A 26,874-nucleotide genomic window follows, 5' to 3' on the forward strand; every position below is an offset into this window, starting at 1 on the left:
CGCGATGCTCAGCAAAAACAAACAAACAAAAAATCCTTAACAGATGGAGTTTTTCTCACAGGCAGCGGAGATAACTTGTGGGAAACTCGCCCCACATTTCTCTGTAGGCTGAATTTTAGTCCAAACACCTCTAATGTCCAGCCATCTCATTTCAAGCCATTTAATCCAATCCCACCCCATAAACAAGGTTACATGGCAAGAATGAATTAGTCAGTTCCATGTTTAATGTCATGCAAAGCCTGCAGTGCCCCTAATCCCATTATTAAAACAAATGGCCACCCAGAGCTGCTTTCGTATGTGACAATTCTAGTACAAAACACACGGGACACCGAGCTAGGGTGAAGGAAGATTCTCGGTTTAACCAGAATCTTAAGGAGCCAATCAGTATGATCTGTGTCACTTGAAGAGATGTCAGGTTTCCAAGCACTCCATTCTTTTCCTGAAGTGTTTCTTTCTTTGTTTCTTTTTTTTAATGTCTATTTGTTTTTGAGGGGGTGGGGTAGAGAGGGGCAGAGGGAGAGAGAGAAAGAATCCCAAGCAGGGCTCGATCCCACAACCAACAACCGTGAGATCATGACGGGAGCCAAAATGCGGAGTCAGACGCTTAACCAGCTGAGCCACCCAGGGGGCCCCCTTTCCTTCAGTGCTTCTTAAACATTTTCCTCCTCTGTCTCAAAAATGAACCTTCAAAAATCTGGTGCCATTCTACACAACCTAAGAGTGCAATCCTTCCTGACATCCTGGGTTATTTCAAAATGCTCTATCTTGCTATTCCACTTCAGGTAAATTAAAAGAAAAAAAAAAAACAAGAAAAAAAAAAACTAGCCCCAAACTAGTTTGTTTGGTTGCGTGTGTGTGTGTGTGTTGCAAATAAAATTCCGTAATTTTCAATATCGTGAGCAGGCATCATATGGTAAGCAGTGGGTCATTTCTGGGACGGTGGGAGAGGGACCTCACAGTCTATGAGGAAGACAGGCAAGTGGAAACGACTCAGGATTCAGGGCAAATGCCAGATGCTCTGGGCGATTACAGGAGAGGCACCTAAGCCAGCTGGGTGTGGGGGCGTGTGTGCGATGGTTGTCAAAAAGGTTTCCCAGAGGAAGTGAACTGGGAGCTGGGAGCCAAGCCCTGAGAAGTGGAGGATGAGGGGTGGGGGAAGGGACAGCCCTGGCAGAGCCCGAACAGCACTTACAGAGGCCATGTGCTAGATGAGGGTGAAGACAGGTTCATGAGTGGGGGAGGGCGTGAGGAGGACAACCGTGGGGAGGGGGGCGGGGGGCGGAGAAGAGCAGGGCCCGATGAGGGAGGGCCTGGCAGCAGCTTTAGGAACTTTGTCCTCAGGACGATGGGGAAGCATTTAATGGTTTCAAGTGACAGTGATACGATCAGATTCGAAGTTTAGAACAGTTACTGTGGCTGCTGAAAGTACAGAGCGGTAGAGACCTAGAGACCAGCTGGGAAGCTCCCGGAGTGACCCAACAAAGGTAGGCGGTGGCTGGGATTAAGGCAGCGGAAGGTGGGAGGAAGCAGGTGGAGGGGAGATGTTTCGAAGGTGGAATGAACAGGCCTGCTGATGGGATGCACGAGTTGGGGGTGGGCGGGGGCAAGTGTCTGCTTTGGGCACCTGAAGGGATACTTGTGCTATTCACAGACAGACGACACGAGAAGAGGGGTGCATGGAAGGAAGGAGGGGAAGATCAGTTCAGGACACGGGAAACTCGAAATGGCCGTGTGGAACGGGTAAGTCGGACAGAAGGGTCTGGAGCCCAGCACATACCTGGCTGCATTGTAACTGCGGGCACCACTGCCACATACTTGTGGGTCAGTGATGGGACACCCTTGGCTGTGCAGCAGACTCACTTTTGGAACACTTTAAAAAAAAAAAAACACATCATTTGTTTCCTTTGATTACATATATCCACAATTTTTCGGTCCTCGCCCTGGGAGCGGGATGTAGAAGGCAGGACATTGCTTCAATGGGGGGGGGGGGGGGGGGGGGGGGATTCACGGAGGTTGAGGAAATAAAGCTTTCAGTTCTCCTTTCCTGAGCATTTCAAAAAATGATACAAACTGCAGAGGAGGCACATCTTTTACTAAGTGCTAACCAAATAATTTCAATATGGTTTGTAGTCCTTCCTTCACCCTAAGTTTCCAACCCCATTCCACTTGGGCAAACTTCAGATTTGCACTTCAAAGTCTAAGAATTGATCAGCAGCTTAACCACCCATTAGCACTTATTTAAAACCCCCTGAAACACACCCAAATGCTCTTTTCAGTTACTCATAAAACTGGCTATCCTCTATTAACTTCTGATGAGCTCTGTCTTCTCGGCTGCAGAAATAAAACCTTTTTGAAAACTGCTTTCCCTTGATTTAAATTCATACACGGGCTAATTTCATGACCTTTATATTTGTATTTCTACCATTCTGAAGAAATAATAAATGAAGCAGAGGAAATGGCAATCTTTACAAACTGTTCTCTACACTCTGAATAAAGATTTCACTAAATTTTATAATTGGTCTAAAAAAGTGGTTAATACTTTGAACCTCGACCCCTTGTGAGGCAGAGGTACAATAAATCATTCCAGGGCTAAAACACATGGAAGTTAAAATGTCACAAATGGGGCTTACTACTTTATTGAAGATTAAACACTTGTGATTTGGAATCTTCATCACCTAAACCTAGAATTCATAGCTTTCCCCCCCCCCGAATTGTGGTTATCTTGGTCCATTTACCAAGAGGCATAAGAGAGATATTTAGAATAAGCAAACACATTCTTGTTCCACTACCAAATATAAAGTATCAGTTCTAAGATTCCATGTCTATACCTAATTCGGCCATTCTCAACCCTGCTTTTTAGAATGAACTGTCACTTACTAATAGCAATGAGAGAATTAAAAGGTCCCAAGAGATCATTTAGTCCAATCTAAGACCGCTGAAGCTCAAAAGCATCGACTAGGCTGAAAAGGGGGAAGCCTAGTCTGGGTCGATGGGACTGATGCGTTTGGTTATGCCGGAGAATAATGGCAGGGTCAACTATAGGGATTCAAGAATCCCAGATTCAGTTCTGGTCTCCTTTCAGATCAGGAGATACTGATGGAGAACAGCCCCACCCCCGCTCAGCATCTACACCATGTTTGTCTTTATGGAGAGAAGAGTCCATCAGACGTGGATTTCCCCAACTTGTCACTCTTTTGCTCCTAACAGACCTCTCCTGACCCTTTCTCACCTGCCTCTGCACTTCCTATCATGGATGTTCGGGTTTGCAAACTGTCAATGGCTCCAAAAGTCCTTCTCCCCCTTTCCAAGGTTAATCTCCCCTCTGAGTCCTTAATGTAATCCCACTTACTGCCTTCGGGGTCTTGCTCCAGTATTTCTCTCTCCCCTGTCTTTAATATTGCACTTTGTGTTCTTTCCTTAGCCTACAAACCTACTCCCACCTCTATACCTGACCTACAGAGACAATCCTATCAGCTCGTCTCCTCTTAGAAATCTTCCCCTTTCTTCATCTCCAGACTTACCGAGAAAAGCCAACACCACTTCCTTGCTTGCTAGGCTTTCACTGACCCCATGCGATCTCATCTGAGACCTCTCTTTTGCTCCTCCAGAAAATGCTCTTGGAAGGCCCAGCAGTGGTTCAACTGCCAAAATCAAAAGATTCTCATCGCTTCCTTAACCATGAACTCTTGACAGGATTGGCCCCCTCCTCCCTTTCTGCAGGCCTTCTCCTACCCTACTATTTCCATCAGTCACCTTTTTGAGCTTCTCTTCTGCTCAATCTTCAAATGTTGGACTTCACTGCTTTCTCCTTCCCTCATGGTCAAATCTGCAAGTGGTAAGTACATAACACACATAGGTGTGTGTCTCAGTGCATTTCGTTTCCATTCCAGACCTTTCCCCTGAGTTCTAATGCTAGGTTAGGTTCCAACCAGGTTCAATGTATTCAAAACTGAGTCCTCTTCCTCCCCTACCCCCCGCCCCCAATTCCTCTGCCTGTCCTCACTTTCTCAGTTAATGGCACCAACAGGTATTCAGAGCAAAAAACAAACAACAACAACAAAAAAAAACACACAAAAAAATGGTAGGGAAGGGGAGACACATATGCCTTCTTCCTCTCTAAATCTTCTCACCATGGACTTCAGGTTTCTCTCAGATCTTCGTACGCACCCTCGCCCACCCTTCCCATCCTGGGGGTTACCCAGGGCAGGCCCTTTTCCTTACCTAGAGAATCAACTGATCTTCTGGCCTCTGGTACTCCTCTCCTCACGTTTTCATGACCATCCAAAACTTCAGTCTTCAATCATTTCCCTGCATTTAACCCTTCAAAGGTACCCCATCGACTATACACATGAGTTCAACTCCCAGAAGAGCATATAAATCTGTTTGGTTCAGCACTAAACTATACTTTGAATTTCCTCTCTACCCATCCCGTTTTCCAGCCACAACGAGCTTCCTGTTATTTCTAGAATCGATTTTTTTTAAGTTTGTTTTTATTTATTTTGAGCAAGAGATAGCAAGCAAGGGAGGGGCAGAAAGAGATGGAGAGAGAGAATCCCAAGCAGGCCCCGCACGGTCAATGCAGGGTCTGATGTGGGGCTTGAACTCCTGAAACTGTGAGATCATGACCTGAGCCAAAGCCAAGAGCTGGACGCTTAACCGACTGAGCCACCCAGGTGTCCCTAGGATAGATTTTCACATGTCAGTTTCTGCCATTCCTTTATAGGCATGCTTTTGATTCTCTTTTGCACTGAACACTCACTCATCTTTCAACATATCACCTCTTCTGTGAATAATATCCTGATGCTCTCTGGCAGAACAAAAGTTGTAAATTGCTTTGGTCCCCTTCTACTTCTTATACACATCTCTGATAAATAATTTCATCTGTGTGGTGACGGTCCCCCCAAGAGGAGGGAACTCAGGAGGGCAGGAAGAGCATTCGTCCCTGTGAACTCGGCACCCTAGTATTCAAGGAGCTCAATGGCGGAAAACTTCTGTGCACACAGAAGGCCTCCTCTCTGAACTCCCAGGCAACACACATGACATAAAACGATATGCTGACAGAAGAAGTTTTGTGAGAGCTTTAATGGCACGAAATGTTTATAGCTACAAGTTATACATGTATTGTAAACTGTATATAATGATACAAAGTGCTAACTAAATAGATGAAGAATGCATAATCACTTTGGCTCAGTTAATTCCAATAATTTCAACAACTGGTTCACTTAAAAATTCATCCCACTGGCTAAGTGTTCAGTTTTCACTTTTTACAACAGTAAATACTTTTGCTGCAAAGTAACTTGTTGCACTTTTTAATGTGCAGGTTTGTGCAGTTTTGCTCGTGATTCCATCTACGAATATTTTTAGCCAGCTTTCATCAATCAAGAAAGATGAAGCCTGCCTTTTCGTCCCCCAAACTGTAAACAGGCGTAAAGCTTTTAAAACATTATTCTTAAAACGTCAACTGTTACATGTTGAAGTCTCCTTTCTAATCACGCAATCTGTTTCTGTTTGACATAAATCTGGGTGGGAGCATCAACATGTATTCCATATGTTAGGGCTGTCAATAAATACTGCATGACTGTATCTTATGATAAGTTCTACTGTGATCATGTATTCATGTTTTAAGTAATAGTCCAAAATTTCACAGATATTTTAAGAAAAAAGAACTAAATTTATGTCCGATGTTGAAGAAAATCATAAACATACCCAAGTTCAACCACACTACTGATAGGATTGCTACTGAGTTTCAAAAGAGGGCAATGTGTTGCCTATAAAAAAGTTGCTCTTACTTTTTGTATAATTTTACTTTTCCCTCCCATGATACGGATTGTAATACAAGCTGTATATTACAGCGGTCCAACTCTTTAGTTCTTGCAACTTGATCGGCCTTTCCAGTTTTAGGCAGGCTTTTCAAAATCAGTGGGCCGTCAGATTCACTTTCCAAAACAAATTCAAATATGAACACTTGAAATAAATAGGTTATAGAAGGCAAATCAAGTGTTACCAGGTTTAAGAATAAGCTAGAAACAAAGTATAATAAAAAGATATCCAAAATTATTCAGACATCAACCGCTCGAAAGAAAACATAAAATAATTCAGAAAACTATTTTGGATATATCATCTTTCTCAAAGATAACCTGCTATATTCTTGAAGATAGCCAGAAATATTATTGTTTTGTTTAATCTGTAGGTTATTTTCCACTACAACACATCCAGTTTACAAAATCTGATGTGAAAGAGAACAGAGTTAGATAGTTTCTGCAGACTGGCAAATCTATTATTGTCACTGCTCTTATCCCAGGCGATCTGATGCACTTGATTTAATGAAGAGATCGCCAGTTTTAAGATTACCAATGGTCCTCTAAATAGTCAATAGTCATGTCTACATCATAAACAGCAATTTATATATAAAACATATAATAGTATCCTTCAGAGTCATGCCAGGTGTTCCAAAAATCCAAGAAATCTACTTGCAATAACTGGGGGTCCTGATGCTTTCTAACAATTTGGTCCTAAAGCTTCACATTTTAGAAACAAACAAACCCAAATGCACAAACACACACAAGCCGATCACTGTTGCCGAGTGCCCTGGAACTTCAGGAGTTCACAACTGAAGACGGCTACGGGAGGAGAAAACCGCCAGCGCCTGCCCAATTGCAGGGACCACCGTGGGAAGGCTGGACAGGTGAGAGGGAAAGATCCGAAGAAAACAAACACCATCTTTTTAGAACTTTGTCAACTGTCCCCACAACCCACGTCTGGTTTTCAAAGCTGTGCGAGTGCTTGGAATCACTCCGAAACAATTACCTTCACAGTTTAAAGGCTTCAGAGTGTAAGTGGTGCTTCCTAAAACAAGAAGCCCGTATTTGTACCACAAATTGGAACTCGTTCCAAAGCCTCCTCTTAGGAAAAAAACAACAACAACAGAAGAACTTAAAAGTCATGAAAAATTCACATGCAGCTAAAGCTAATAAACATAAAAATACCAAACACACACAAATCCCCAAAGCAATTTCATCTATTTCTAGGTAGGCCTGAGACGTTCCTTATGAGTAATAGAGATTCTACACCATAGAAAAGACAGCATTACGACATCCTAGTATTAAAATACACTCATGTGCTTTAGTTCTGATTCTATGTCATACCCATCGTTTATGTAGCTGGCCTCCTACAAATTAAAAGGCGCCATTAAGGAGGCTGTTTAGACAAAAAGTGGCTCCAAAGCTTGTTTAAAATAATTTTTTATTGCCCAGGATATTTTTTTTTGTGTGTCTTGGTTTTTTTTGTTTGTTTGTTTTCTTTTTTAATAACTATAAATTCAAGCTTAGGGAAGCTTGCCTTTGTCTTGAAAAAAACAAAACAACAAAGCTGTCATATCATTTGCTAACCTGATCTCATTTGAAAAGAGAGAGATGGTAGTTATCTTGCAAGAGCAAAATTTATACCACGAATGATGCAGGTCTAAGTCTGGTAGCACTAAAAGGAGACGATAGCATTGTTGACAAAATTATAATCTGCTGGTGGCATTTGCGGAAAAGAAGCCCTTGCAAATTTCTAAATAACAGTAAACTCTGTTAGGAAATTCTAAAGTGTCTTACAGGCCAAAAAGGGAATGAGGTTAGTAAAATGCCTCAACAGAGTTTGAATAAAATACTGGATTTGAGAGTTACTGGAACTTGGATATGTAAAAATAGGGTGGTAGGTTGGGTCATGCTTACAATGGTCTCAAGTTCAAATAAACTATTGTGACAATACACCACTTCACAGGTCACACGCTTGTCCAGGGGCTTTTCTTTCCTTCAGTAGGTGCTGGCAGAAGGTGTGCTCAGTCGCTTTCCAATATAGATGCTGAAAGGAAACAGAGTGTGTCACGTTTCATCGGCTTCAACAGGTGTATACCAGCTTTCCACAGGCTGAACTGTACTTAAAAACTAAATGTTTCAATTCTCGTAGAAGGCTAAAAGGTGTCAGTGCACAGTTCCCTATCATCCTGAAATCACTGCTGACTTACTTAAAACTAGTCAGCAGCCAGCCAAACTGGTTTTATATAATTATGTTTACTCATTAGGCAGGACTGGACAGCACAGGGGCAGCAATCAGACAAAAGTAAAACCAGAGAGAACAGATTCCCCAAAGAACAAAGCACAAACTTCCTTTGAGATGTTCCCTTACTGCGGACAGAGGTCTATTGATATTTGAGATACGACATACGGTAATGAGCCAAATCACAAAGCTGCCAGTGCCTTACAGTGGGCTCTTACGAACCATTTAACTCTTCAGGATCAGGCCTAATGTTGCTTTCCCATGCCAAGCAAGCATTTTACCATTAAGTAACGTAAGCGGAAAGGAAGTTAAGGAAAATAGGAATTTAGTCCCACCCCTCCCAGTGTAATAAAACCAACCAACTTTCTCAAATCCTTTTTTCTACATTCATCGATAATAACACACTTATTCCAGCAAGAGAGAGAATCTGAAGACTCATGAAAGAAAGAGCCCGCACAAGGTACAAAAACCAACTCCCTGAGAGCAAATGAACTACTCTGCAGTCAATACTAAAAGGGAATTAAAAAAAAATTTTTTTTGAATGTTTATATTTTTGAAAGAGAGAGAGAGAGGCAGAAGGTGAGCAGGGGAGCAGAGAGAAACGGAGACACAGAATCCAAAGTGGGTTCCAGGCTCTGAGCTGTCAGCACAGAGCCCGATGCAGGGCTCGAACTCATAAACCGCGAAATCATGACCCAAGCCGATGTCGGAAGCTTAACAGACTGGGCCACCCACGCGCCCCTATACTGAAAGGGAATTTAAAGTCCTACCCAGTCTGCCCTCACAGCAACCCCATACGACACTCACACACTTTCTTCCGCACAAACACCTTCCATTCCGCTGTCTGCCATCATGGTCTTTGCCATCACAAAAACAGATCAAGCACCCAGAAAGACAAAAGGAGTCTATGGGAAAGTCACGTATATGTTTCCATGTTTGTGACTGTAAATACTCTCCCATATGCTGAGCTCCTTAAAGGCAAGATAAGGGATATCTCTTTTGCATATTATATAGAGAAAATGACTCCTTGTACATGCTTAAAGAGAATAACAGACCTTAAAAAAAGAAAGAAACTAACAGCTAGTGTTTAACTCCTAAAATCCTCCAAAAAAATAGATTTCCTCAACTGTTCGATCAAAAAAAAAAGAAAAAAAGAATTTAAAAGACTGAAAAATCAATCAGCTACAGGTAAACATGGGGTCAATTTTAGAAGAGTCAATGAAAATGCTACAGGAAGAAAAATACAGGACCCCCACCAACCTACCAGTTTCACTCAAAGACTATTCAGTAAAACGGTGTATTTTCCCATCTGGGGGAAAAAAAATGTTCACATCAGCCCCAAATTTATACACTAAAGGTTAGTTTACTTTAAAGCTTAGCTAATCTTGAATAATTTATAAACCACAAAACCCAAAAGGAAAAATCAGACACAGAAGAGCCCACTTAAAAATTATCACTACAGGACTAACACGAACTACTTACTTTCAAATAAGAAAAACAAAACTCCGCTATTAAAAATGCTTACCAATGTACCAATAACGTATCGGCTTCAACAGTTCTTTTAAGCTCACCCTATCTGCACTCAAACATTAAAAGGGGAACGATACAAACGGTCTCAACCATGTTTCTTACATCTGGAAATAAAATAGGAGGGTAAAAGAAATGGAAAACACGCTGGGAGTTCACCAGTACTTACCCTAGCCCCAAAGCCAAAACATGAGAGAGGAAGAGAGATGGAATGAACACTTTAAGAAATTCTGCGGAGAAGATACCCCCTTTCTTCATGGCCCCGCTTTTCCTCATGCTTAAGGAAACGGAGCGTTTGGGGTGTCTGAAGTGGAACTCCCTGGGGAAAGAAAGGCAGAGGAAGGGGTCAGAAATGCACTTGCTGAGAACACCTTGGAAATGAGTAGGTCCACCGCACGCTGGTAGTTCACACCTCCCCCGTGTCCAGAGGAGACACGGGCAAGAACTCACTTAGGTGGAATGTTTTCGGGTCTACTGGACCAGTCAGACACCCAGTCTACACTTTTCTTCAAAGCATCAACTTCTTTCTCTCCTTCTGCAACCTCTTCTTCTGACTGTAAAGAAGAATTACAACTTTAAAAAGAAAAACAAAGGAAGACCGATTCTTCCTACCACAAAAGACAAATCTAGACAGCAAATATATGAAGATCCTAAGGTTGTGCCTGGGCAATTTTCATGGAAGAAACGTGACAGCTTTCTAAACAGGCTGACAAAATGATCTGAGATCACAGCATTCGAGATCTTAAAAAGAACCTGAGCGGGCCTCACTGCGGTTCTATCTAAGCAGAGGATGTGAACCTCAAAAAAGCGCACTTGGGGCTATCATGCTAGGTACAGTGCAGAAACCATTAATAACTGTTGAATCTGGGCAATGTTTCTTCACAGGCCCACTGCAACATTCTCTTCACTTTTGTACGCACTTAAAATTTTTCATTATTAAAACTAAAAGACAACATATCCAAATGTATATACAAACCAATTAAAGTGATGAGGGAAGAAATCAGTGGGAGAAGTGATGAAGAAGTAAATAATAATATTTATTAATCATTCATCAAAATACCAGCATCATTCTAAGCACTTCACATGCATTAATCTTTACCTTGCAACAACCCTACAAAAACAGGAATTACTGACATTCCATTTTACAGATGAGGAAATGAAGACATAAATTCAGTAACTGCCTAAGGTTCCGTAATCAGTAAGAGGCGGGGCCAGTATTTCAACCTGGGCAAACGGTCTTCTACAGCCCCCACTCATAAGCATTAGGTTTTATTTCCTGGAAGGAGATTATATATTTTTTAGACAAATCACTAAACATTTCCCAAGGTTTATTCAAAAGTACTTACACCAAAAGTTTCTTGGACTCATTTATTTGCTACTGACTTAGAATTCGACATTTTTCCATCAGATAAATGAGAAAGAAGTCTTTGCTCTTGCTAACTATAGCCTATAGTTTCAGGCCAAGAACATGCAAAAGAAGCCACAGGAATTTTTAGGAGATATTCCTAAAAATGAACAGCAATGTTCACTCAGCTTTACAGAATGGATGCTAGGACCTCAAACCAAAGGGTCTCAGAGCAAACTATTTTGATTTGTTACTTTGCTTGAATAGGAGTCATTCTTTGGCCAAAGCTTTATTCTTTTCGCAGACAGCAATGAAATGCAGAACTTAATAGATCAACGTGATTCTCTCTGACAGGCTAGTTCTTTTTGAAACAGGTGCCCCAGTAAGGTGGTTTCAGAATAAAATGGGCTACCTGCATCTAGAGACGATTGAACCGGAAGTAAAATCCCTGTGGATTTCTGCTACTCTGGTAGTACCATTCTTATTTAGTTCTGCTGGATTTAGCAAATTCCGCTGAATGACACAATGTAGCCTTTAGGATTAAGCTTTTTCCACTGGGTGTTGAGATTACTCAGAATCATGAGTTGGCTCTTTGTGAAATAAATCTGAAAACATCCTAAATCAAAAACAATAAACGGTTACAATTTACTTAGAGACCAGTTTGTGTACCCACAATATCTGGCTATATGCAACACTGCACAACATTCTGCTTCCAGTTTCTGACTCTGGTCTCACATGTCTCTCCTTAAAACTGCTCGAAGATTTATATTTAAATTTGTGAACAGATCAGTATTTCCTACTTTCCAAGAGAATGAAAATGTGGTAAGATTTTACGCTCTAATTTTTTCGAAGCTGATGTCATTTTCTCTCAGTTGAGTGAAGCAAAGTTTTTAGACTACTAGTAAAAAACAAATAAACAACAACAAAATACAAATTGCCCAAATCAGTTTAGACTGCTTACCTTAAGAACCAAGAATCTCATGCTATCCTCGTTTACTACCACCGTGTGCTTCCCTTTTATTGTTAAATTTGCCAGTTTCAGGTTTTAAATTACCTTCTAATCCTTGGAATTCCAGAATATGGTAAAAATGTACTTAATCTAATTAATACGATTTGTGCTTTTAAACTGAATTATCCTCTCTCTACACCCACATCTAAAAAAATTCTCATCATTTTAGCCTGTTCTCATGCGGAAGTCCCTCACCTTCAAATCACTTACATTTTCCTTCCTTGGGCCACTCAAGTTCTCTACATGTGACTATTAAACTGCATACAGTGGGGTCCCTGGGCAGATAAACCACAGTTTTACAAGAGAGAGAAGGGAGGACATCTTCAGTCTGCATCATGACTTCAAGAGACCATTTACAGTCAATTTTCTACTATAAAACAAGACTCTTGAGGACTATGGTCATAAAAGTATAGTCTGAATGATCCTTTTCTTAAATGCATTACCCCTTAGGCTTCTTCACAGCATAACTTAGCAGGCATGTTTTAGTTCATTCTCATGACCTTATGAGCTCTCCTGAAATCAATCCCCTGCAAGGACTTATTACAGTAGAAGGAGCAGGCCCAGACAGCCCTGGTTTCAATCCTGGCTCTATTGTGTATTGGCTTTGTGATCTTAGATAAGTAACTTCTCGAAGACAAAGTCTCACTTTCCCCATTTGTTCTCAGGGCTAACATCACCTCTTTCACTGGACTGAGAACATCGAAAGTGGGAAAAACTTTTTTTAGGAATAAATTTAGCACCAAGAATATATCTATCAGTGTCTTTCCTTTCTCCTAGAAAAGGCTGAAAATGTCATACATTCCTCGTATAGACATATATAAAAATGTTCAATAAAATCAAGTACCATAACAGTCCTGTGGTAACTGCTTCTGTTTGCTAACCCTAAACTTGCTTCTCATTCACAAATATAAAATGCGTCCTCCCAAGCCCTAAAGTTACTCATTTTTAAATGATCGTTTCTTCAATTTTAAAAAAGCAATGAAAAAGGCTTTTTGAAAGCTTAAGTAAATCATACCTACTGATGTCTTATTAAAAGTCTTACTTCAATGTTCCTTTAGGTACCTGTTTCTGAATAGGAACCACACTAGCAATACGACCATAATCCGACACAGAAGCCAAAAGATTTTCATTATCTTTCCTAAATTTCACAAATTCCTTTGGAATTCTAGGATGGATGCAGTCAGCTCTAGAATTCCATTTGAATTCAATTATCAGTGAAGGCTAATTGTACACTGCCACTCCATGAACCAGGAGAGCACCTATCAAAATGTTTCATTAGGTGGTTAGGGAGCTTATTCGGGGGTGGGGGGGTGGGGGGAAGTATGTGTGAAGGGGGAGGGAGGTCTAAGATCAAATTAACTTGGAAAACACTTGGTTTAAATAAACAGATTCTTTTACTGCAGGAGTTGTCAGAGCCTTTAAGGTACTACTATGTGCTATAGATACTGGGATGGGAGGGGGAGGGAGCACAGGGGCTGTATTATTTCCACTTAACTTGCCTTCAGGATTATTTTATGGAGCTTCCCATTGAGCAACTGTTTCTCGAAACACATTCTGGAAAAGGCTAATCTAGATTTTCAATCTGTCCGTACGAAAGACAATATGGATTGAGGATATCTTCCTCAGGAAAGACTACAACAAAGAATTAATTTCACTTCTCTGTCTTGGGATTCCTTAGTCCACTTTACCACGGAAACTATATATTTTCTTCTTCATTAGTTATAGCACATCCACATGGCAAACTGGACATACGTAAGCCAGCAATTCAACAACTACAGTCAGAACAGCTTCCTATGTGAGAGCCTTGCTACTATAACCTTCTCTATAAGATAAAGCTCATCATAATATAAATTTGTATTCAATCCACAGATCTGAGAGGTTTCAGGACAGCACAAATAGAATATAGGCAAAGCAGGGAGAAATTGTGCAGCCTTCGGAAACAGAAAATACTGGGTGCATCCAACATACCATATAAAATGTTTCTAGTGCAAAGGGGTTTAGGACATTGTAAAGTGATAACCCCACAAAACAAAGTTTCTGTCAGAATCCATTTAAACAAACCTCCATCAAACACTCTGCAAACACCTAACACAGGAGAGCAAGACAACAGTTCCTGTCCTCACGAATTTGCACTGACCCTTTTCGGTGAAAGTTAAGGGCTGGCTATGAACATTCTAAATCACGAACAACAAGTATTTACTCATCGTAAGTTTTATAATATAAACCCTTGTAAGCTTTCAATACTATATCCGTTGATTTTACTAAAACATCAATTCCTAGTGAACTATTCTTATCTTCTTTAATTTAATGAACCCTGCAAAATTTAGATGAATTCTCTCTCTAGCTGTTGTATTCACTTCAAAAGTCACTGCTTTGATTTCAGATGCAGAAAAAGTTTTCATACCTGGTTCTACAGCTTTCCTTTTCATTCATTTTGTGACCTTACATAAAACTCCTCAGTTTTCCATTTATAAACTCAAGAAACTAGCCCAGAATACAGAATGATACATCATAAATAAGAATTTTCCAATTCTGGGGGTACCTGGCTGGCTCAGTCAGTTGAGCGTCCGACTTCGGCTCGGGTCATGATCTCACGGTCCGTGAGTTTGAGCCCCGTGTCGAGCTCTGTGCTGACAGCTCAGGGCCTGGAGCCTGCTTCGGATTCTGTGTCTCCCTCTCTCTCTGCCCCTCCCCCACTCACACTCTGTCTCTCTCTCTTTCCTTCAAAAATAAATAGACACTTAAAAAAAATTTAAAAAAAAGAATTTTCCAATTCTTTTAGGGTGATAGGACCCCAAATTCTCAGCTGTAGAGAAGTACAAGGGCTGTATCATCCTAACCAAATTATACAACCAGAAACTGAATAACTTAAAACAGCTTCCAAGTACTTTTTAAAGTCTTCTTATTCTTCAATATATTTTAGCAAAACACACTTATCTAGAGGTTCACATTTTTCCTAATTGTTTACTGTACATCAGAACAACGAACACACGCACACACACCTGAGAGCTATGGTCCCTGCTGGTGTGCATCTCCACATCAAACATAATCTGCCCATCTTCTTGTGGGGAAGGGCTAGAAGAGAAAGAATTTAGCCATTAATTTTAGTTCTCATTTTGCCAAGTAAATTAACCTCCACTGGAAATTAGAAAACTGAAAGTTACAGTAGAATTGGTTTTGAAAAAGCCGCAAATCAAAAAGTATTATCTTTTCTGAAATCAAGCACTCTTGTTTCCAAAATGTTCTGGAATTTTGTGTGGTGGTGATGAATTTCTTTGCAATGATAAATTTCCTTACTTTTACTCTTTTTCCAATAAAGGTACGATGATCTACAAATTCAGAAAGCTGGTTTGGGATTCTTTTGCTCAAAACTCTTTCCTCATTAAATAATTCAACACCAGCAAGTCTCAACATGTGAAAGCAGTTTTCAGAGCCTAGTTGGTTCCCAGCCTCCTGAGGAGCTTCCTGGGTATAATCTGAAACCGGCCCCCAAATGGGACGGCGAAGAGAGCAAAAGAGGCAGGCCACCCCACATCGGTAGGTGACGGCTTTAAAGAGAGAGGGAACTTACAGATGAGGCTTGTCTTGGGGTGACAGTAAGTCGAGCACATCAGATCGCCATCAGCCTGCCACATCTTAAAAGTTCATACAGAAGCCTTAACTGGGTCTAGTCACATATGCCGTTCAAACAGTCTCAACACCACATTTCTGTCTCAAAGCTGTATTCCTCAGGCAGCTTCTGAGAGCTGGGAAGGTAGGCACATTCCAAGGTCAGGAGAGGGGCTGGGGAGCCTCCAGTTGCCCAAGTCCAGCTTCAGGGTCAATCTGCGGTCACGTCTTCTCGAACACCTCCTCTGGCACTCTTTCAAAGGGTTTTCAAGTTTAAAATTGTGTTTGCGATACTGTTACGATTTATTTGCCTTTGTCATTCTTATTCTGTCATGTCTGTCATTCTTACTCCGTGTATCGTGAAACTTTCCAAAGGCTACATGATGTGTTTTATGACAACAGACCCAGTGCAAAAGCAGAGGAGAATCCAGCTGTTTTCTATTAAAGCCAGATATTAAAGAGATTTGCAAAAATGTAAAACAATGCTACTAATTCTCACTAATTTTTTTGGTTATGAAAAAGTTGCTTTTCATTTTAAAAAGCTACTTACATTGAAATGCAAAGGGTTTATTATTGTTGAATGAGTGCGTATTTTGAAACTTTCTGTTTTAATTTCTAATACAGTTAAATGTTGAAATATATAACCCACATAATCCAAGGACTTTTGGGGATCCTAATAATTTTTAGGGCTGTAAAGGAGTACTGGGACCAAAGAGTTTCAGAACCACTATTCTACTTGTTTCAGAAATATTTGCTTTGAGATATCTCAGAGTGAATTACTGAAGCTCATATATGAATATGGAACTTTAATGAAAAGTACAATATTCCCCAAAACAAAAATTTACAGATAAACTTTTCGACAAAACACGTGACTGCAAACTATCTTGATACAATAGATGAACACAACATGCTAAGTTCTATTCTTAGTTTTGTCAGCGATTCCTTGTGTAACCACGGCAGGTTGTTGCTTCTCGGCCTTTCGGCTAAGATCAAGTACAACACAACAGGTCACTAGATTTTCCACTATACACCCCGCCCCCACCTCCCAAATCTAAACTGAAGTATGGATGAAAACGCTCAGGCCTGACTTGTTCAAAGGCCTAGATATTAACTGTTCAAGATACCAAGAGCACGTGTAGAATGTTAACATATAGAAATGATGGTGAGACACACTCAAAAATAAGTTCACCTGAAATCTGTCAGACTGATTCGGCCTAGGAGCCTCAGACTATTATCATTGACACAAGAGAGTCCTAAATAGGGACGGCAAGAGAGAAAAGCGGATTCTGTACCGCACAAACATTTTAGTGTATTTAGAAAATTTTGGTCTTAAACTAGGAATCTCAGGCTACAGCACAGGAACCAGGTAGGAGGCACTCTTGTCCTCAGTTTACTGTCCTTATGCTCCAACACCATTGAGTTCACAGCCAGAGATCCAGTTAAGGGCGAGCCTTCCATAGCCATAAGCAGGTCAACGCAGTAGAATGACACAGTCAAGAACCCTACAGGAGCACTTCTCTCCTTCTACACTCTTCTTTATCGTTGGAACCAATCCCACTTAGGAAAATACTCAATGTTTCACTGGTCAACGGTTTACTCCTCCTAACAATGTGAAATGCATTAGAGCTTCAATTCTGGCTCATGACAGAATTAGCTGGGGAGCTTTTAAAATATCCTGTCTCTACCCCACCCCTCACAACGGAATGAGAATCTCTAGGGATGGGGTCTGTGCACTGGTATTTTTAAAAGCTCCCTAGGCATGTCTGGTGTGTAGGCTGAGAACTCCCGCAATAGGGTGAAACGCGATATAAAACACAGGGGGGTTATCTTCTTACAACCGCCACAGTGACAAAAATGTATCTGTGGGATAATTTTTAAATTCCAAGTTCAGTTGGTCCTTGAACAATACAGGGTGCTGAGGCCACCCCACAAAGTTAAAAACCTGTGTATAACTTTTGACTCCCCCAAAACTTAATCGCTAATAACCTACTTTTGACCAGAAGCCTTACGGATAACATAGTCAACTGACACATATCCTGTATGTTATATGTATTGTCTAGTGTATTTTTACAATAAAGTAAGCTAGAGGAAAAACATGTTAAAGATAATCACAAGGAAGAAAAAAACACATTTACAGTATTGGACTGTATCGAAAAGCAGTCACATGACTGTGCAGTTCAGACTCACGTTGTTCAAGGGTCACTGTATACATAAATTAGCTTTGAGACTAATATCCAAGAATCCTAGAATTTCTCCATCTATAAGAAACACTTCTCAATGACTTCAAATATAGGGATGCATGGCAATTCAAATGACCCGAATTTTGAAGACATTTCTGAACGTTAAAATGTGTTATATAGCAGGGGAGAGTATTACTGAGCTCGAGCTGTAGGCCTTCTCTGAAAGATGACCAGGAACCCAGCGCGTAAAGGCACACAAGCTGAGGGACAGGAAAGTGCTCGAAGGCATGCGCCACGCCTCACTTCACATGTTTAAAGACCTAACTTGAACATGATCGTGAGAAAGTAAATTCATGTCCAATCACAAGTATAACTACAACCACAAGTGAAAGAAGTTGACCAGAAAAGCAAGCAAGGGACTTCTTCTCTGCTCAATGACCACAGCAAGTGAACAGGTTAAGGGACACATTGATGCCAATCATCAAGGGTCATGTACTTGAATGCAGAAAAGCCTTAGAAACAAGCCTAGAACAAGCAGAAAACTTCAGAAACGCATAACGAGTCCCATAATATAAATGCAGCGTAATAGAAACTTCATTCTGAAAGACAGACGAATGCTGTTGCTACTGGAATCAGTGGCAAGCTGCTCAGCAAAGAGCCATCTGCTCTGCTTCTAACGAGGCTCCTGGGAAGTACAGGGACAGAGGCAGAGGCGGGGGTGCGCGGTGGGCCAGAGCCAGCAACCCAGTCCTCTGCTACCTTGGTGACATCGGTGGATCATAAGACAGGCAGGAACTTCAAACGTGACTGAACTCCTGTTTCTCCTTTTAAACTTTTTCTGATATATAAAATGTGCTATATATACATTTTACACAAAGTACAAAAATGTTCAGAAGAAGAAAAATATCCATAATTCCATCCCTTAGAGATAATCACTTTTATTTTTAGTACCCATTTTTAAGTGTTTCCTTAGCCTTTTCCTCGTGCGTTTGCATTTTCTCCGTGGATAATATCAGTTAACTCTTAGTTAACCACATCGTCCAGTATCCCGTAATGCTAACGTATGGCCGTCACAGACCAGGAGGTGTTAGGTAGATCACCATGTCATTTAATACCGCGTCCCCCGGGGGAAAAAAAAATGACGCTTACACTGAAAAGCAAACAAACAACTTGGTTTCATTCAACTCAATCACCGTGCCCTTACTCTTTCACCATAAGCAGTTCTTCATCAGTGGAATTACTTTTCCCGAGTTAAATATAGAAATATGAGGTCTAAAATAAAAGTTCCTCTGAAGAAACAGAATGGCCTCCCAAATTAACTATCTTGAGAGCCGGTGGTCAGTGTTTCCACCCTGCAAATTCTGCCGTAACTTGCATCAACTGCAGTTCCTAGGACTCAGAAACATTTACGGAGTGTTACCACACACCAGCACCATGACTATCAAGGGTACCACGGAGATGAAACATGACCCCTGATCTTCGGAGACTCACAAGCTAGAAGGGGGGACAGACATAGAAGAGGTGACTGGCAGAATGTGATCTCTGAAACAGGGACACAAAGGAAAATGGGAAAAAGTGGGATTCATTCTACAAGTAAACATTTATGCCCTTGACTTTTAAACCGATAAATACCAAAAAATGATACACTCTGAGTAAAGAAACTGATTTAATCTAGGGGAAAACACTAGGGACTCAACTATTTGTCAATTAGCTCTCTGATTTAAATTCACATGCTGCAATAAATCAGGAGTCATATTTTGTCAAATGAAGACGAAAGCAAATTTATTTCTTCTAATGGGAATTAACCTTGTAACCCGTCTGTTTTCCGAATTCTACCAAATCATGGATCTCACTTACCTGTCACAGTGAGAACTGGCTCTTGAACTACTCTGTCCTGATTCGTGTTGTGCGTCCAAAAGAATCTTTTCCATGTCTCCATTGTGGATAGAGGATGAGGAAGGTACGTGTTCTAGCCCCCCATTTTTCCCGTTGCCATTATCATTGCCATTGCTGCTGTTCATAGGGAGCTCCACCCAGGAACCTGTTGGACGAGTCAGATAGCTTAAGTTAACCACAGCAGAACCAAACTCTGTCATGTGCACACAGATGCGAATGTGGTGAATTCCGATAAGAATTCGGTCTTGCCTTAAAGCAAACGTAGAAGTACTCTGAAGACAATAAATAAGGAGCAACAGAAGTCTAAAAATGTGTATAGTTCTTGTTCCTGAAGTAGCTCATGCAATCAACCAATTTAGAAGAAGCTGGAACTCTAACCACTAGTATCTTAGAAAATGTGTTTTTCGGCCAATTTTCTCTCTAGTTAAAGCTTAGTTTATATACAATAAGCACTCCTCTGAAAACTCTGAGATTGCTTTCCAAAAAATAAATGGCTACTTTATTACAAGACAGCCTACTTATCTTCAATATTTTAGTTATAGATGTATTTAATGTAACACATATTTTTCCCCAAAGTCTACTTCAGCTATTTAGTTGTGCCCTCCCCACAGATAAAATAAACACATGGCTTAGAAACTTCATGAAAGTCATCTAAATAAGTCAACAACTATCTTAATTAGTATAAACAATTGAGAAGCTCCCAGAGAACTTAACTCCAATCGTAAGTTTCAATTTGTGTACACATGTGCAAAATGAACGAACGCATCCAGCTCTTAATTAAATCAGGTGGTAACACTAAGAATTCTGAAAAAGCTCGTCTCCATGCCACCGATTAGTTTCTTCCTTTCCTCTGTACCTCACCCCTTTCTATTCCCTTTCTCTATGTACTAACCGTACCTTGTGGACTTGACTTTTCTTCTCTCCCACGAGCTCCTACTTTCTAGGGTTTCATTAAGCCTTGTTGGTTTTAGGGGAGAAACTACTGTGCATCTGCACAGGAGACACTGAGGTTTTCTCAGGCAAACAGTCAAAGGGGGTGGAGCCACGGGAAAGGGGATGTGGCCTCGGTAATCTGGACAGCTCTTGAAAATATTTACTGGCTCCATGAGTTTGCCGACACATTAAGATGCTTTAATTTTAATAAGAATTGGCAGCAGTAGCCAACAGGCCAACTTCACAACAAAAAGAGATAGTGATGGATTTGCTTCATACTTTGCATATTTTTTTATTTATTTTATTTATTTTTTATTTTTAAAATTTATTTTACTTATTTTTGAGACAGAGAGAGACAGAGCATGAACGGGGGAGGAGCAGAGAGAGGGAGACACAGAATCTGAAACAGGCTCCAGGCTGTCAGCACAGAGCCCGGCATGGGGCTCGAACTCACGAACCGCGAGATCGTGATCTGAGCCGAAGTCGGACGCTTAACCGACTGAGTCACCCAGGTGCCCCGCATATTTTGTTTTAGAAAATATAATGAAGCAGGCTGGTAGGGCCATCTCTCTAAACTCCCAGCATAAGTGTTAAGCGTTCTGTGGCTGAACAGTCTTCCATCAGTAAATCACAAGTAATCACCAAAACAGGCTCAAACCCTCAAACGGACTATTAATGAAGTGAGGACTATTCTAGATCCAAAGTGAACACATCATCCTTCTATGAAGGAACAGCTCAAAGGCGACCTGCCTGGAAATCAGACTCCACCGCCTGCTCTCAGCCCGTATTTCTCAGCTTCAGTATTCTCATTTGCAAAACAGATATAAAAGCACAGACCCTACCTCAGAGCTGCTCTGAGGATTAACTAGAGGAACACGGGTGAAGTGCCTAGTAAGTGGGAGATATTCAGCTATCTGCTAGATAAACGAGTTTGTCCTTGTCCAGTACTTAGAACCGTGTTTGCTGAATAAAAATGAAGTTACCCTTTCCTCCCTTTCCCTCCACGGCAGTCCCAGTGGGGGTCACAGCCCAATAACCACAACCAAATCTTTGGGACTCTACTGCCAAACAACACGGTTGCAGGACGTCCCCGCGACCTCATTCTATACAGAAACAAAAATGGACAGACTAGGTAGAGTTCAAAATGGATTAACAAATTCGACTAACAAAGCTAAGACAGACTGAACACTAAAGGTAATTTAACTAAATCCTTGGAGTGCCTCTGGAGTGTAGAAGAAACATGCCAAAAGCATCCCTAAATTTAGAGCTCTGCAAAGTATTTTAACTGGAGAGACAGAAAAACAAAGAGGTATATGATAAGTTTTTTTCCTACTCCTATTGTTTTCTACAATTTCAAACTTACTTTAAACCAACAGAATCAGTTCTTCTTGTACTGAAGCCTAATGTATAAACAACACAAACAAAAGACCTGAGCTGCTCTGGTAGAAGAAGTAAGGAACCAGGAGTTCCCGATGGATCTCTGTGGAAGCCAGTCTTCCCTAAAATACAATTAATGTTCACTTCAAGTAGCTGATCAAAGAGAAAACCAGCTGTAACAATATCAGGTTTTCCACACCTCACCTTTTTGAAGGACTTCCAAACCAATGTCTAGGTTCTACTTCCAGCATTAAAAATAGGTAAGCAATCATAATCTACGAACTTGAGAAGACACACCTGGAAAAGCTTGGTAAAAGTGATTTCTGTAACTGGCTTCACACCCAGCATAACTGAAGGCATTTCCACTTAAGGCAGACAAAAATTTGGGGCATATATTAATATCCGTGGTTAAGAGCACAGACTGAAGCCAGACTCCCGTTCTAACACTTAACAGCTGTTACACCCCAAACAGGTTACTTAATCCCTTACTAGTTTTCTCACCTGTAAAATGGGGATAAAAATTATATCTACCTCAGAGGGGTGCACGAAGACAACATGAATAAAGTACTGAGAAAAATAAGGAAAATCATTAGTACATGGTATGTGTTAGCTAATATTGTAATTATACTCTGTATCTTTTAAGAAACACTTTTTAATGCAAAAATGTGTTTCTTGAAAATAAACATACATAAAGTAAAAATACCTTTCTTCCCAATCTCCTATTTCTACTCCCAAATAAAACCACTTTTAAAAAGTTCATAATGTAAACTTCCAGAGCTTTTCGATAGTTGTGCTTTTTGCTTTTGTCTTTACAAAAAAATTGAATCATACTATACATATTTTTCTGTAAAAAGTGTTTTTTACCTAACAGTTTGTAGATATCTTTCACCATCAATGCATATTACCTTACCTCATTCTTTTAAACAACTGCTTTGCATCTCATAAAGATATACCATACTTTAGCCATTATCCAATGTCGATGGTTAATGATAACCGAAATTGTTTCTAATATGATGTTATTACAATCAGGTCTTCAATAGAGTGTAATTTGACAATATGCATTAAGACACCTAAAAAGGTAGACTTTCCCTAACTCAACAATTCTCCAGATATATCATCTATGGAAATAAACTGTACTGCAGAAACACCTATGCACACAGATATTAAAAGGCTACCTATCAGCTTTATTTTTTGAGTAAAATGGGAAAAAAGTAAACCCGTCTTTCTCAATAGATGGACTACACATGCTTTTCGTTACCTCGTTCATTCTTGATTTACAGCTTCAGAATTTCTTGATGTTCTAACTCTACCAATCCTCATAAAGTCCCTTTCTACTTGGAAAGGAAACAAGATATGAGGATTGTGCTGTCCAAGCAATACAAAGTAGAAAAAAATCTCAGTGAATTCTCTTCCTAAAAATCAAGCTTTAAAAAAAACAAAAAAACAAAAAAAAACTGGCAGGCTCTCTCTGTTATATTAAGTCTACTTACAAACTGAAAAGTGTTCTTATGCCAGACTGTACATATACACCATACATGAGATATTTTCTCAAATCTTTGAGAATTGCTAAGAGATTCAGAACTGCTAAGAGATTCATGCTTCTATATTTTCTAATCTAGTACATCATGAAGGCTGGTTCAGTAATTGTGATTATATTCATGACTGTATGCTGTATATACTCTTTCTAGTTTTATAATTACTAGTTCAATCCTCTTGCAAGAAGGGGAGTGGGAGAGCTGCAGGGCACAGGAAGGGAGAGAAGGAGGAAGAGTATTTCTCATTTTTCCCCCCAACTTTCCAAGGTCCCATGTGTAACTTTCATCCTAACCAGCAGAGATACATTTCATCATGTCTTATGTTCTTTCCTCCAAGCCTTTATTTTATTTCAAGCACTTGATGCTGGAATGCAGACCAAGAACAGTCACTGATATTCTTCTAAAAAAAAAAAAAAAATCATTTTGCACGAAGGAGTACTTACACACCAGTTACTAATATATTCAAGAATAGTATCGTGAAGCAGTGAAGTTTCACATGCCATAGACTCAAAAGCTCTCTGGCCATACTGGGGAAACAAGTGCATCATGGTTGAAGATGTTTAAAAAGAAAAAAAAAAAAAAAAAAAGGCTGTACTTCCTACATTAAACAACAAAAATTATTATATAACATAAATGTCCTATACAAATATTAAGTAACTTGACAGTATTCTTAAGACTAGAACTGAGACTGGAAACTGGAAAAACATCATTTTAACTTTGCCAGTATTCTGTATATTTGTCCATTAATTTGTAAGGAAGATGAACTGTTCCCCTACAATGGTAAACTAAAAAAAAAAAAAAAAAAAAGTCAGAGAAAGCTTTCATTACTTCAAATATTTCAATAATTTGCTGTTAAAACTCTGTTTTGATTCCTGAACTTAAGATAAAAATCACAAGCCACAGATAATCTGTACAACGAGTTCATCTTCTGTGTTTGACAGTGGTGCAACTTTACCCAACAAAGAACTTCAACTTATCAACAATTTGGGTGGTATTAGATGTCTGAATAAGTTGTTTTGCCCAGTGCCCAAAAATCATTTGAAGGAATCAGGAAGGCTTCTTGTTTGGTTTGAACCACTGTTGTATAATGAACTGAAAAAACAAACAGAATAAAAGGCAAGAGGGGAGTCATTAAATATGGCACTGCCTAAAAGCTTTTCAGTAACTTTTCAAAGCTCACCCTACCCCAAATAAAATACTTGCTATCTAGCAGATTTCCCAAAGCACCATTTGGATATCACACACAGACTGAAAGTTCTACTTCTGTTAAGAGCTAATACGAACGCAGCAGCAACGGACTGTCCCAAAACATCAAATACCGCATAGGGTCTTCCAGACACAGAGGTAAACCATCACATACAACTCAACCCCCTTTGTTGTTTTTGCTAGCTGGTCAAAGGAAAACTAAAATGTCTTTTTTTCTGTGAAATCATGCATGCATACTAACCAACTGGCCAAGTCGTAAGCGCTGCAGGATAAGAGGGAGTACAATGAAGAAAGAGTACACCAAAAAGAGCTAGCTGGCTAGGCAGGTCACTTCTGCTCATAAGGCAGGATAACATACTGAGAGAATAGTAAACACACATAACCAGGGCATTCTGGGCCACTGACGTGTCCTGAAAGGAGCACTAGATCATTTGAAAGTAGAAATCTCAGCTCTAAGTCCTAGCCTGCTGTGAACTTGGACAACACACTTTTACTCTCACCCTGCTCCTTTACCAGTAAACAGAGGCAGTTATCTCTAAAGTCTTCCTATTCTGAAATCCCATGCTTCTAAGAGTGTGCTAAAAACAAGTTAAGTAGTGCTTAAAATGCACATTAACACATGAAACGAATAACGTTTAAAGACACATAAATTAATCCTTACTGTGGGAAATAATATATAATCTTACAGTCCAGAACATAAGACACTTATAAGTTTTAAAAACTCCACCTTTCAGAAATTCATCCATCAAAAGATGGAACAGGAGCAATAAGCAATGAAAACATCTTAAAATAAGAAAATTCTATCCCCATCTTGCGGGGACAGGAATTCTTTTCCCTAAAATAATTTTCAGGCCATGTTGGAACACCTCCCTCTTATGAAAGAGATTGCAATGCCTTGAAGTGTCATTTAAGCATCCAAATGATTTTTAAATGATTTCATCAGGCCATATGCTAACTGTCCCAACTACCTCTTTTATGAGATCAATTGTGGAAAGAAAGGTTAGGCAAGAACCTTTCCAAGACTCTGAGCTTTAAAGACAGCTAGGAACAATCTTAGGACAAGATGTCTGAGCACCGCAATGTCTGGATAAGCAACTGGAGTTGCTCATAACTCAATACTGCACATGGACTTCCAAGCGCCCGACTGCATCAGTGTGGTTTTAAGCCCGTTTCTGAACATTTATTGCCCCAGACTCCAAGATTTATGCAATCTCGGGTTTAAAGAGGCCGGTCACAAGAGGTTTTCAGGGCACACAACTCCATCGTTTCAAAAACAAAACAAAAAACTCACTTGGGCCAACTCTAAAAGAAAAAAAAAAAAAATCTCAGAAAAAAAAAAAAGTAGCATAGCCTCCTCACACCCCCCACTCCCCAACACGCGCGATACAAGTAACCACTAAATTGCCAAATAATTTTCCTGGCCAGCCTGTGGTAACAAAGGAAGGGAACCAAGGGGCTCACATTCCAAGCCTTGGGGGAAGGCCGACCCAGAGAGGGGAGGTCCGCCGGGCCAGGCCCGAGCCCCGCTGCACACCTGACCTCCCACGCGTCTGCCGGCCGCCCCCTCCCCTCGGCCCGCCGCCCGCGTCCATCCCCCGGCGTCCCCGCTGCACGTCCCCATCCCTGCCCACGTCCCCTCCGCCGCCCGCTCCGCCCACCCCGCCCTCACCGCGCCCCAAGGCCCGCCCCCCGCGCCCCGATTGGCTCCGCTCGGGGGCCCACCACAGGTGGGATCGGCTCGCCCCCCTTCTCCTCCCACCCATCGGCCCTCCCCGAATGCGAACCCAAGCAGCTCCCCACCCAAGACCCCAGGAGGGAGGGGAGACAGGGCTAGAGGAAGACAGGAGCAACTCGCCCTGACAGGTGACGGGAGCTGTCAGTCACCCGCACATCCTCAGCCGGGGCCAATGGGCTGCCTTCTCCTCCCGCCCTCCGCGCGGAGCTGGCGGCCGCGGCCAGAGCAGCTCCTCCTCCCCCATCCTCTTCACCGAGCCCGCCGGCCCAACACTCACTGTTGAGGCCGGCTGTCGGGGCCAACGGCTGTTCACCCTCCTCGCAGTTGTTGTTGTTGTTGTGGGGGGGCGGCGGCTGTTCTACTAAATGAGACGACATTGTCGGGCGGCTGGAAGACCCGCGGCCGAAGCAGGACCGTCTCTGGTTCTCGGGCAGCAACACAACAAGCCGAGTCCCCCGCCCCCTTTTCTGCGCCTGCGC

General features: G+C 41.0%; 1 protein-coding gene and 1 long non-coding RNA gene across 3 annotated transcripts; both read right to left on the reverse strand.

Annotated features, from left to right (window-relative positions):
• Positions 1–205: 205 nt before the first annotated feature.
• LOC109277307 (uncharacterized) lies at positions 206–3,954 on the reverse strand. The gene is made up of 2 exons (XR_002085099.2): positions 3,754–3,954; positions 206–1,870 (listed from the first exon to the last, which is right to left on the reverse strand). It is a non-coding gene; the product is annotated as an uncharacterized LOC109277307 (long non-coding RNA).
• Positions 3,955–5,064: 1,110 nt separating this feature from the next.
• On the reverse strand, positions 5,065–26,874 carry BNIP3L (BCL2 interacting protein 3 like). Of its 2 annotated transcripts, none has more exons than XM_019466896.2 (6): positions 26,673–26,874; positions 19,571–19,754; positions 14,927–14,999; positions 10,021–10,124; positions 9,740–9,889; positions 5,065–7,848 (listed from the first exon to the last, which is right to left on the reverse strand). In XM_019466896.2, exons 1-6 carry the CDS (start codon positions 26,770–26,772, stop codon positions 7,800–7,802), a joined length of 660 nt encoding a protein of 219 aa, XP_019322441.1. In that variant the 5' UTR covers positions 26,773–26,874; the 3' UTR covers positions 5,065–7,799. The 2 variants fall into 2 exon arrangements, with proteins under 2 accessions (XP_019322441.1, XP_019322442.1); XM_019466897.2 differs by lacking the exon at positions 26,673–26,874 and adding an exon at positions 20,507–20,622.

This window comes from Panthera pardus, unplaced genomic scaffold (genome assembly GCF_024362965.1).
Source record: "Panthera pardus isolate Hobbes unplaced genomic scaffold, ASM2436296v1 HiC_scaffold_13, whole genome shotgun sequence".
Lineage (NCBI taxonomy): Eukaryota > Metazoa > Chordata > Mammalia > Carnivora > Felidae > Panthera > Panthera pardus.